The 12,235-nt window shown below is 46.2% G+C and overlaps 6 protein-coding genes across 6 annotated transcripts; 3 read left to right on the forward strand and 3 right to left on the reverse strand.

The window, feature by feature from the left end:
- Window positions 1-557: 557 nt before the first annotated feature.
- Window positions 558-1,637, reverse strand: MCYG_01984 (uncharacterized protein; the record flags this gene model as incomplete). Its single annotated transcript, XM_002849004.1, has 1 exon — window positions 558-1,637. One exon carries the CDS (start codon window positions 1,635-1,637, stop codon window positions 558-560), a length of 1,080 nt encoding a protein of 359 aa, XP_002849050.1.
- A 765-nt stretch (window positions 1,638-2,402) lies between these two features.
- Window positions 2,403-5,693, forward strand: MCYG_01985 (kinesin light chain; the record flags this gene model as incomplete). Its single annotated transcript, XM_002849005.1, has 3 exons — window positions 2,403-3,204; window positions 3,282-3,429; window positions 3,485-5,693. 3 exons carry the CDS (start codon window positions 2,403-2,405, stop codon window positions 5,691-5,693), a joined length of 3,159 nt encoding a protein of 1,052 aa, XP_002849051.1.
- Window positions 5,694-6,393: 700 nt separating this feature from the next.
- On the forward strand, window positions 6,394-7,559 carry MCYG_01986 (hscarg protein; the record flags this gene model as incomplete). Its single annotated transcript, XM_002849006.1, has 5 exons — window positions 6,394-6,573; window positions 6,633-6,770; window positions 6,825-6,876; window positions 6,933-7,426; window positions 7,488-7,559. The coding sequence occupies 5 exons, from the start codon at window positions 6,394-6,396 to the stop codon at window positions 7,557-7,559; spliced, it is 936 nt and encodes a 311-aa protein (XP_002849052.1).
- A 284-nt stretch (window positions 7,560-7,843) lies between these two features.
- On the reverse strand, window positions 7,844-9,680 carry MCYG_01987 (conserved hypothetical protein; the record flags this gene model as incomplete). Its single annotated transcript, XM_002849007.1, has 5 exons — window positions 7,844-7,957; window positions 8,210-8,826; window positions 8,881-9,161; window positions 9,352-9,391; window positions 9,509-9,680. 5 exons carry the CDS (start codon window positions 9,678-9,680, stop codon window positions 7,844-7,846), a joined length of 1,224 nt encoding a protein of 407 aa, XP_002849053.1.
- Window positions 9,681-9,945: 265 nt separating this feature from the next.
- On the reverse strand, window positions 9,946-11,063 carry MCYG_01988 (conserved hypothetical protein; the record flags this gene model as incomplete). Its single annotated transcript, XM_002849008.1, has 3 exons — window positions 9,946-10,556; window positions 10,703-10,892; window positions 10,971-11,063. The coding sequence occupies 3 exons, from the start codon at window positions 11,061-11,063 to the stop codon at window positions 9,946-9,948; spliced, it is 894 nt and encodes a 297-aa protein (XP_002849054.1).
- Window positions 11,064-11,568: 505 nt separating this feature from the next.
- Window positions 11,569-12,226, forward strand: MCYG_01989 (conserved hypothetical protein; the record flags this gene model as incomplete). Its single annotated transcript, XM_002849009.1, has 3 exons — window positions 11,569-11,724; window positions 11,775-12,108; window positions 12,210-12,226. The coding sequence occupies 3 exons, from the start codon at window positions 11,569-11,571 to the stop codon at window positions 12,224-12,226; spliced, it is 507 nt and encodes a 168-aa protein (XP_002849055.1).
- Between the last annotated feature and the right edge of the window lie 9 nt (window positions 12,227-12,235).

The following is a 12,235-nucleotide window of genomic DNA, read 5'->3' on the forward strand; positions in this document are numbered from 1 at the left end:
GGATAAATGTTTAATTCTATTGGCAATCTTTTTTTTTCTTTTGATTTTTTGTTCTAGGTCACGGTCGTTCATCCGTTTGCCTTTGTGTATTATCATGATGCGTATGTGAACCCTCACGTCTGCGTGTAAAGGGGAAACTACATAATTATTTTTACTTGTCTTTTTGCATGGATCTATTCCATTCACTCTTTCAAGTCAAATACCTTTTATTTATTGTTTTTTTTTTTTTCTATTTATACTGCATTGCACTGTTTTTCATTACTGATTTTTCATTTTTATTGTGGACGTTGGTTGGTTTCTGTGTCTCGGGGTATTTCCTAAATGCATATAAATTATTTATACGGCGGGATGAGATAAGATGGATTGATTAAATACGGACCGAAGCATGGACATGGGATTGATTCTACGTGCATATATCATTAGTCGTCAAGTAGTACCTGGTACATCCCGTGGTCCTATCAAATGTTGGAAAAGTTATAGAGATAGTCAATAATGGAAATTTGTCTGATGGAATACGCTTTTAGCAGAAGAGTTTTGGACGTATAACTAGTTACATCCTATCTTTGTTCTTTCGAAGAAGAGTCCTTGTCTACCACGACCTTCAAACCTAACGCAGGCTTCTTCTGGCGAAGAGCATCTACATCCAGGCCCTTCCGCAGAAATATTCTTTCATGTATCCGCGGAGGAAAGTTCGGTGCCGCCTCAGGGCCAAGATCTTCCTGAATGCTCTCCTTCAACCATTGGGACCTGAGAGCTATCTCAATCTCGACTATCGTCTCATCCCAATTCCTTGGTCGTTCGGGGCAACTACACCTGGCGAGCCGCACCGTTTGTCCGCCAGGTATAGGTTTCAGCACAATAGGTAGACCATCACATTCCTGTGGTTCTTCAAAATGATCCCATAGCTCTTCTCTGTCCGATGAATCTTCTTCCATTGAGCTGCGAGGAACCTCGGCCAGACGGACGGCAGGAACAAAGATGTATAAGTCCGTTAGGCCAGGAAAAGACACGTACAGATCAGAGAAAACATCGAGCCAGTGCACCCGGTAGTCTTCGTATAAAGAATGCGTTAGGCGGTGGAAGAAAGACCACTCAACAGCGAGATGTTTGATGCGCCGGCGATACTCCCAGTTGTCAGGGGAAACCCAATTACCGGAATTGCTGATTTCCGCAGATAAATTGGGGAAATAGACGATATCAGAGGAGAAATCGAACCAGACTTGTTTCGAAACTCCTTGTCCTTCGCCCTTGACTATGATGGAGGTGAGTCCCCGTCCCAGCTTCAAGACGACACTGCGTGAGTTATGACAGACAGAGGCCAGGGCCGGGAGAGGGCTCTGCCGCGTCGCAGCTGGAAATACCATGAGGCGAGGCCGTCTACAGTCTGATGGTATGTCACCTTCATCAAACCTGCTGCCACTGACAGCCGCTATGGCTGCGTGTGCGGCGGCCAGTACCATCTGGCAGGCGTATGCGGCCATACGGTCATCCTGTACGTAGCCCTCGATGACTTGTTGCGTCGGGGCAGAGAGATAGAAGGCTTCTTCCCATATCATAATCTGCAGTTCCACCGGAAGCCTCCTAAACTGAGGGAATGATGTCGCCTTGGTTGCGTTTTGGGATCTTCTGTATGCCATCGTCTGCTGGTAGTTCAAATATCAAAGTAGGTGTTGATGTCAAAAAGTTTTGTCCCTTGATTTTTCAGTCAACCTATAAATACTGGCTGGTTATTTAGGATAAACAAATATGATTTGTTAACAAGCGAATGACTAGTCGCGTGTCAAGTCCTGGAAGTCGATATTAGTGTATTTTAACCGCTTTTCATCGTGTATTAATTTGATATCTTGTACACTCCTTTTGACGACCTCGAACACCGCGATTCCGAGGGCTGCTCACTTGTCGTCCGTTGGATGAACATGTCAAGTACTTCCTTGCTCTGCTAGCCCATGTTCAAGTAGCCAAAGGACTAACTAGTTACCTATTAGTTACGAAGGATCGCCTTTTGTCGGGAGAAAAGATGAAAGATACGTCGTGACCGTGGATATCACGAAGCTGCCATCTTATAAGATGAGAGAAAAGAAGTGCATCTAAGGCGATGGAATGTCATCCATTGGTTCAGTAGGCTTCATCACTGGCATCCTCATAAAATGGTTGATAGCATCAAAGGGCGATGCTATGTAGCTGCTTGACCCTTGCTGTGACACCTGGAACTCTTCCTTGCTCACATCTTGCAGCTAATCACAGCTCTCCACGTCTGCCAGCCTCCTGCAGCGGGAGAAGGGAGGGGGAAACGATATGATCAGGCTCTTGTTCTCTTCACGACTGCCGTGTTGATGTATGGGCAGGTTATATCCGGGTCCTCCATATACGTCTAGTCAGAGATAGCAAGAAACCCAGAATAGATGGCAGAAGCGGTAGGCCTTGCTGTAGGCCTCGTCAGCCTTGCAGCATTATTTAATAACGCCGTCGAGTGCTTCGACTATATCCAGCTGGGTCGACACTTTGGCAAGGACTTCCAAACATGCCAGCTCAGGCTTGATAGCGCGAAACTGCGACTCTCTCGATGGGGTGCCTCGTTGGGCCTGAACAGAGGAGGCTCACAGGGTGATATAGTCCTCTCTCCTCAAGAAATGGCTCAGGCACAGGCTTTGATGGGCCAGATTCTCGAGCTATTCACAGACGCGGAGGGCATCTCAAATAAGTTTAAGAGCCAGGCTCGCACAGATGCTGCAGCTGGTCGTATTGCTACAATCAATACCAGCTACTTTGCGGTATTCGATCCAACGACTGATCTGGATCCCGCGGCTAGAGAGCTTCATGACAAGTTGCGGCTGTTGGCTATTGACCGCCAGAAACAGACCGGTTTACGACAGAAGGCCAAGTGGGCGCTGTACGAGAAGAAGAATTTCAGCAGGCTGCTAGAGGACATCACCGCTCTAGTCGATGCTCTCGTCGAGCTGGTTCCCGCGTCTCACTCACCACAGGAAGAGCTCTGCAGGTCAGAAGTAGCTATTCTCGCTAGAGATGAGACCAGTCTCTCTCTTCTCAAACATACTGCTGCTCAGCAGGATAGATTACTCGAGGCTGTCACTGCAGGCATCGCCAATAATAATGTCACAGCTACATTCTCGACGCCAGTAAGTGGAGGCTTTCAGGTTGGATGCAATACTGGGTTCATCCAAACTTACATTCATCAACCAGCTGGTATGTGTATTGTAGTACTCTTTCGCCCCGATCCAAAGAGATTATTTCTGACAGATTTTTTTATTCTCTTGCCATAGAACTACCCGAACCTCTATCCAGGCCTGGCTCGACCATTCCATTCCTTCGTGACCGTGACTTTGTCGTACGTGAAGAAATCCTTAACCAGATCGGCGACAGAGCCACTCCTGGTTTCTGGGCTGCTCTTGTCGGTTTAGGAGGCGTCGGGTAATTATATCAACTCCTGTCCTCTCATAGTTACTGACTTGCACCAAAAAAAAAGGAAATCCCAACTTGCAATTGAGCATGGCTATCGCATCAGAGATAAGTCTCCCGAGACGTGGGTTTTCTGGGTATATGCAAGTAATTCTGCGCGCTTCGAGGAAAGCTATCGAGAGATAGCAGACCGAGCTAAGATTCCTGGCCGGGCTCAGTCGGATAATATCCTAAAACTAGTCTACGACTGGCTTTGCAGCCAAAGTGGGAAATGGTTCATCATACTCGATAATGCGGACAATACCGATTTTCTCCGGAAGGAGTCTCATGGCAATGGATTAATCAAGTATATACCCAGAGAGCAGAATGGATCTGTACTAATCACGAGCCGAAGCAGAGAAGCAGCTTTACAGCTTGTTGACAACAGTGATATAATAACAGTCGAACCTATGGACAAGGCCCACTCAATAGCCCTCCTAAGGATCAAGCTTGGTAGCATGGATGTTGATAATGAGTCACTTGCACGCCTTGTAGCTGCGCTTGAGTTTATGCCCCTTGCAATCGTTCAGGCAGCAGCATACATATCCCAAAGAGCACAGCGCCTCTCAGTGGAGAAATACCTTGAAAAGTTCCATAAAAGTGATTCTAGGAAAACAAACCTCCTTAGCCATGAGGGAGGGCGAGTTCGCCGAGACCATGATGCGAAGAATTCTATTATTACAACATGGCGGATATCCTTTGATCATATAAAGGAAAAGAGGCCGTCAGCAGCTGACTTGCTATCATATATGAGCTTTTTCGACCGGCAGGGGATTCCTGAATCTATGCTCCATCATTACCGTGATGATATGGAGCAGGATAAATCCTCTAGCCAAGACTATGAAGATGGTAACGACAACGTACGTAGCCAATCCGAGTTAAGCGAAGATGATGACTTTGAAAACGACCTGCAGACCCTAAAGGACTACTCGTTCATCTCTGTCAGCACAGACCCATCAGTCTTCGAGATGCACAGGTTGGTACAGTTAGCTACACGGACATGGCTTGATGTCCATGGGCTACTTGAAACATGGAAACAACAATTTATCAGACAGCTTTCTACGAAGTTGTGTGATGATTCGGAGCCAAATTGTTCAAAATGTCAGATATTATTCCCCCATGCAAAATTAGCAATGGATCTGGAGCCGGAGAACAAGGATTTTATTCCCCAGTGGGCCGGGATCTTGAGCTATGCAGTATTCTATGCTGTTAGTAAGGGGAACGTTACCGACGCAGAGTCATTGTCAGCTAAGTCGATAGCGGTATGCAAAAGAGAATTTGGCGAAGTCCATAAGCTCACAATGGATAGTAAATATCTACTAACTATGTCATACTACGCTGCAGGCAAGTGGGCCGAGGCCGCAGAGTTAGGGGAAGAGGCTTTAGAGGAAAGAAAGCAGCTGTCAGACGTGGAAAATCATGACACACTGGTTAGCCTAGGTATCCTAGCATTGATATATACCAAACTAGGGAGATTAGCAGAGGCTGAGGAGATGGACGTGCGAGTGTTGGAGATATCCAAAAAGATTCTTGGTATAGAGCATCAGGATACACTGGCCGCCATAGATAATCTGGCAATAATATACTCGGCCCAGGAGAAGTGGGAAAAAGCGTACGAGCTAGCAGCGGAGGTAGTGGAGGTAGAAAAGAGGATGCTAGGGTTGGAACACCTGGCCACATTGTTCAGCATGGAGATTTTGGCAGAGATATGCCGGAAACTTAACATGTTGGAAGTGGCGGTAGAACTAGGGGAGCAGGTAGTAGAGGTGTCTTCCCGAAACCTGGGCGCTGAGAACATCCGTACCTTAACTGCCATGCTGAGCCTATCGGCAGCATACAGGGAACAAGGGCGCCTGGAAGAGGCTGAGGAGCTGGCGGTGAAAGTGATGGAATTGAAGCTGAAGGTCCGAGGAATAGAACATCCAAACACCTGGGTGAGCATGGCCCATGTGGCACGGATATACGGCGAACAGGGTCGATGGAACGAAGGCGAAGCGCTGAATCTCCAAGTACTAGAGTTCAGAAAGAGAGTCCTTGGTACAAGCCATCGAGATACTCTAAGGACTATGAACAACCTTGCCTGTATCTGGGACGCACTAGGCAAGCGTACAGACGCGATCAACCTGATGAGCGATTGTGTACAGCTTCAGATCAAGCATTTAGGTCCCGAGCACCAGCGCACATTACGGTCATCTGAAGCACTTGCCCGTTGGAAATCCCACATACCAGATAGCTAGGAGGAGGGACCAGAAGGGAAGAATTCAAGTATAACTTGATAGGATATTATATATACCCGTTGTCCATGTACCAAGCAAGATAAGCCATCTTAACCCATGCCTGAGGTAGGGAATCCCGGTAAACAGCTCAACAACTCTTCTGTGCCGCCTCTTCTAGGGGTATAATCAAGTGCATGATATATATGGTGCTTCTTCTATAGATGGTGAAAGCAGATAACGACGAACAGAAAATGATAATATTAGCTACCACAGCAGAATCAGCCTTCTGCTAAGAGAAATCAAGTAAGTCAGTGACGCTGAGCTAGACTCACGCAGTTTGCCTGTAGTTGTAGCCGGAGTGTTGATGTTGATATTGTGGAAGTCGAGGTGAGGCCGTGAAGTCGATGAGATATAAAAAAAACATCTCCTTTTCTGCTTCATCCGCAATCCAACATCTCCGTCTCAGTCATCCTTCTCCGCTGCCTTGTCAGACTTCTTGACTACAGAGTACCAAGTTATCGGAGAAGCCTGATATTGCTCGAATTTAAATACACTTAATATTTAGATATGACATCACTGGCAACACAAGCAGCCTCTATAAAAATCTACTTCCCTTTTCCCGCCATCCCCGCCATTCTGCATCATTATACTGTTATTCCCTGGACAAGTAGGATATTCAGACATTCTTTTTTAACAAGATCCCATTATACCGCGTATAAAAATGACAAACAAGAAACTCCTCGTCGTGTTTGGAGCTACGGGAAAGCAGGGAGGCTCCGTCATCAACTCCATTCTCAGCGACGAGAAGGCTGCATCGCAGTTCTCTGTCCGTGGAATTACCAGAGACCCGTCAAAGGCTTCCGCCCAGGCTCTGGCTAAAAGAGGCGTTGAGTGTGTCAAGGTCAGTACTTTGATTGATATTGATCCATGTACCAGCTAACTGACGCTATATATATACAGGCTGATCTCAATAGTAAAGATTCAGTTACTGAAGCTCTCAAGGGCGCATACGCCGTCTATGCTGTGACCAATTTCTGGGAGACTGGAAGTGCTGATACAGAGATCCAGCAGGGAAAGAACATTGCTGATGCTGCCAAAGTGTGTCTGCCCCCTTTGTGGTCCTTATACCAACTACTTACGTTATGGGAATAGGCGAACGATGTCCAGCATTTGGTCTGGAGTAGTTTGATCAATGTAACTCAAGGTGCGGTCCCTTTATGGCCCCCCGACCAAAGATCCATCAAGCTAACAATGCATAAGTATCTGGTGGAAAACTCAAAGGAGTCTCTCACTTTGACTCCAAGGCCACTGTAGAGGAATACATTCGCAAAATTGGCGTTCCGGCCACCTTCTTCCTTCCTGGATACTACATGTCCAATATTCCTGGAGGGTCCCTGAACAACGCGGACGGAGTGTACAACTTCAAGAACCCAATTCCAAACGACGCTCCCATTCCCCTTTTCGATACTGGCCGAGATACGGGAAAGTTTGTCAAGGCCATCCTGCTTAACCGTGAAAAGGTACTTGGCAAGCAGATATACGGTGCCACTGATTACTATACTCCAGACCGCATAGTTGCCGAGTTCCAAACCGTCAAGCCACAGGACGGTAAGGGCGGTGCTGCCATTCAGATTTCGGACAAGGATTTCAAGGATGCATTGCCAGAGAAAGCTCGGGAAGAGATGCTTCAGAACATGCAGCTTTTGTATATGTATGGATACTATGGGGGTGCAAGCCTAAAGGAGAGCCTTGCGGTAGGTGATAATCGTCTATCAACTTTGCGCAACAGGAGGTTGTTAACATTTCGTTGCATAGCTTCTTGATGAACCACCAACAACCTGGAAGGAATTTATCGAACAAGAGCCCGCGTGGGCTAATCTTAAGTAAAAGATTTATCCATATTGTTCACCTGTGAAGGAGAACAAATTTGTTTCGAATTAAAATGGAAAAACTGCAGGGACATAATCGTCTGAGGATATATTCCATGATGTGCATCCACAACCACCTCCATAGGAAGCAAGTAGTAAAAACTAATTATATGTGGGTATAGTAAATCAAACCTCGCCTTGCATGTGTATATCCTTTAGGATGCGTTTATTGACCATCCGTTCGGCATACACCTTCCACAAATACCACAGTAGAAAATGTAAGCAAGGTCAGCGGAATAGTTGCTACTTGAAAAAATCCACCACTGGGACGATATCACAAATTGTGGTATTGCTGTTTTTCATGGAAGGACCATCAGACTGACCGGGGCCTGACACAAGATTTGTCCCTAGAAACCCCTATATTTCTATTAGCAATGCGTTCATCTACGCCTTAAAAGACGCTAAAATCGCTTACAGCAACAAATGTCCCTGGAAGGAAGACCATGGTCATAATTGCAATAGTGCTCATAGACGCACTCTCCTTCATTGCTTCTTCTGCCATGCGAGCACTAAAATGCGTGCTATGCCGGGTGCTTAAGTTGAAAAGCTAGCAAAGGTTTCAAATCAGTACAGTCCTAGCTATGAGGAAGGTGTGAGAAAAAAACCCACCAGGTCCAAAAGCCTTTGCGCTCGGGTTGCCACATTCTCTATTGACGTTTTGAAGTATGTGATCTGGTTCTCAAAACGATCATACTCCTCCTCTACACGGGTATACAGCCAATCCCGGCTATCTGGATCAGGAGTACCCTTCACCATCCTATAAAACTGGTCATGCTGCTTCCGCAAGCGTGAGAGAACCCCAAGGATAAAATTTAATTGCAGCTTATCTTGGTCGAGACTGGTAAGAGTCAGATGTAGTCGTCGTATATCGATCTCTCCTAGGTCAGAACTCCCTCCATGTGCCTTGATCTCTTCCTTTCCAACAGAATCTCGGGGATCTCGGGCGGCCCGTCGATAATACTGAATGGTACTATTGAAATGGAGGAGGTGTAGCGCGAATGGGTTCCCTGCGAGAGAGGCGGTGCTAGGGTCAAGGATAAAATCTATCAATTTATCGTGAAGTTCATCCTTTAGCGATTTGGGAAGATCGTTGAATGAGCGATGCTTTAATAGTATGATGCTCGATTGCGATTTGACGTCGTAGTGTGTCACTATAGTCATCTTCAAATCTGCCTCTTTATCAACGGCACGAATGTACGCTCTTGCTCGTATTGCATACCAGAAATCTATCCAAGGCTACAGTCAGCTTCATATCGCCCACCCCGTGAGAGTGTATATACCAAATGTAGTTACGTCATTCTTCTGCTCATCTCGCCCAATGCGGGATCCAAATATCTGCTCTTGTCCCCGTATATGCGAGCAGGCGGAAGGAGGGAAATCATATCGAGTCAAGACTTTAAGTAGAGAGTCCAGCGAAATGTTCAGTTCGTCCGCGACTTCGTCTTCGCCGTGAGCCTCGGCCTTCTCGTCGACAAGCGCATTGGCTTTGAGTACGCTAACAGCGGCGGCATTCGTGTTTATACGGTGCAAGACTTTCTCGTGAGGAGTCGATTCTAGTAGTCTGAGAGGACAGGGTAACAGTCACAAAGATGTATTCACAATCGTAGAGGTTGGTGGTAAAGGCGTGGTTACATGAAACGTATCTGGGGTTGGGGTCCAGCCTGCAATAAAACGAGTTAGAATCACCACGCCGTTGATATATGAAATAATTTCATCAAGTAGCTATTGCAACGAGCGGTTTACTTACCAACAACTTATGCAGTGCCTCATCGTCGCAAAGTTGTTTCTTCCCTTCACGTTTACGGAAAGAAACTGATCAGCCGCTGAACAAACTTCCGGGATTCCCGCAGAAGAACCAAAGTTCACTCGAATGGTTATATTGTTAACATCTAGACAATCATGACATACCTACGCCACGATCGTGATCCAGGACCAACACCTTCGAGGCAGCTGGGTATTTCTCTGACCGCCATGAGGTCGATACTGATTTTAGTTCCTTCTGACAGAGCCGTCCATCGTCAAGAGCTGGTGAATACGAGGACAGGCCAAGGGGATAGTTCTGCCAGTCAAGTTTGTCCATGGTTGGCATAGCAAGGAAGAAGACGAGCAGATTTTCGATATTCGATCATTTAGAAGGGTGTTGACTCTGCTGTAAATAGTTCTGGGCTTCGAAGCACAGCCTTGCGGCTCTCCTAATACAGTATAGCCTTCTTTCTTTACCCGTGTTCGCTTCTTCTGGTGGATAATTTTTAAATTAGGGCGAAGAATCGTAAAAACCGTAGATTTCATGTGTGGCTACGGAATTCGTTGTAGATACGCCATGATATCCCTTTTAATTGAGAGCGCTAATTAGCTGTCATTGATGGCATAGCTTCATCACCGAAGCATCGTCCAGCCATTTCGGCCGCGTCTGTATCCCGCCCAAACTTGAGCATGCCCATCTGCAGTTCCAGCCCCTTCTCTTCTCCAACAGTCCATTCCCAGTCGTTGGCCTGGTAATACTCATTGAGCTCTTTATTTATAGATTGGATAGTATTTATCCAGTCTCTGAGCCGCTGCTGAGCCATTTCGGCAGTTTCCAAATCGAAGTTTTTTGAAGATACAAAGCGGCCAAGTGTGATATGGCTCATACAAGCAGTGTAACATGTGTCTGTCTTGATTCCACTGCTTACAGCCATGTTGTGCAGGTCTGCCCGCAGATGGTGGTAGGTGTACTGGTCAGTCCCAACTGGAACGAATGAGATGGCTACTCCAACGCCGTCAAAGAGCAGCATCGGTCTCCCAAGACGAGAAGTCCTAGATTCAGTTGCCGCAAGGGTAGCTGGATGGTCCAGTAATTTCTGGAAGAGCGATTTTCCAATTTGGTCAAATACAGACCGCAGATGGGCCATTGGATGGCGATGCGAGATCTCAATGACAGATAAATGCAACCTAGAGGGCTCAGGAAACCACATATCTACCGTCTGTTGTCAGCCAGGAATATTAGACTTGTAAGTTATACTAGTTATCCCTCACCAGTTCCGACTACATCTTTTAGCCTATTTTGTAGACCTATCAGCAGGTCGAGGATTTTCTGTCTTGGACGCGCCCAAATAACCATACAATTAAGGTTCTCATCTCTATAATGATTTTCGACCTCCTTAGGCGTGGTGTCGTTTACGACGTAAGAGAGATACTGAACAAGGGCCGGACTAGGTGTAATCTTTGGCTTGCCGTCCGCCTGTGTCAAGGATGTAAGAGACCTTGTCAGGCTCCCATGTCTGTAGGACTCATAGGCCTGCTGCACCTTTACCTGCGTCCTCAAGGGGGTCAGTCCGGGGCATCCTACATGCATCGAATAATTGGTTGAATTTGTATGCATTTTACTTACAGGGTCGCCCTGGCAGTCCGGATGGTCCAGAAGGTCTTGATACCAGTTCCGTGGCTGCTGATCCGACTCGAGTTGGGCTGGGAAGGAGAACATTTGAAACGACTGCCAGATAAGCAAGGCCTTTATGATACCTGGTTGTAATTAAATAAAATAAAAATGGGAATATGATAACTGCAATTTTGTGCATAAGTTAAATGCTCAGAATTAAATAAATGCTGCGCGGAGAATCAGCCTACTGTGGCGCAGCCGATAACAAGCTAGCTGTCAACTTTGGCCGTTGTCCGATCTCACCTAATAGAGGGATGGCGCCTAAATGAAATAAGGTTTAACTAATAGCCGCTATGGTTGTTACTATTTATATTCATGTTGACTACCTAACAGTCTTTCTCTTCCAGCTTCTTCTCTTTCTCTCTTTCATCCTTTCGTCCTTTCATTCTTTTGCTCCTTTGCTCTTCTTTATTTGGATCCTTGGAGACTTGCTCACAATGGCAGGGCGGAAATATATAATGGGTCGAGAACGACATAGTTTTACCTATATCCATCAGGATCATTCCAGTAGATCCGTTAGTTGTTTACCACATTCTATAAATTCTTGGCCATGGAACGTGAAATTGTCCCAGGTTTATATCATTCCCTCAGTGATGGGGACGAACCGCCAGACAGGCTGCGACGTCAAGACAGTTTGAGCAAAGATCCAATACTATCGAACCCAAAGCAGGTGATTATACCTGGAAGAGAGAAAATTGCTACTCAGGTCGGTGGCAAGTATTCATCTATTGACATCATGATCTAACTGATTTCTAGCAATTCGACAAGCCAGAACAGAAACTTACTGTGGTCGCTCCCGAATCGACAACTGAACGCGAAGGCATAATCTTTCAGTGGATACCTAAACCTCCTTCGCAAGGCGAGATTGAGGCTATAAATCAGCCATCCACACAACCACAGTCGCTATTAACATTGAATGATCTTGAGCAAGAAACAGATATGGGGCGACTTTGCCTCATGTCGCCCAGCGCGAGCGCAGATACTAAATCACGTACATATAAGGATATGAACTATGTCTTAATCCTTGAGACCAAGGGCTACTTTATGCATCCATCAGACGCGGGACCAACTCCTGAAGATGTGGCATTATGTGAACGACTTCTCAATCAAACAGCTAAAACTCCACGTGGAACATTGTTTGACGATGAGTTCATCGGGAGATTTCATAATAGGTTACATACCCGATCAGAGGCGCGACTGTTGGTTGATTTACATTC

This window comes from Microsporum canis, genomic scaffold (assembly GCF_000151145.1).
Source record: "Microsporum canis CBS 113480 supercont1.2 genomic scaffold, whole genome shotgun sequence".
In the NCBI taxonomy this organism is placed as follows: domain Eukaryota; kingdom Fungi; phylum Ascomycota; class Eurotiomycetes; order Onygenales; family Arthrodermataceae; genus Microsporum; species Microsporum canis.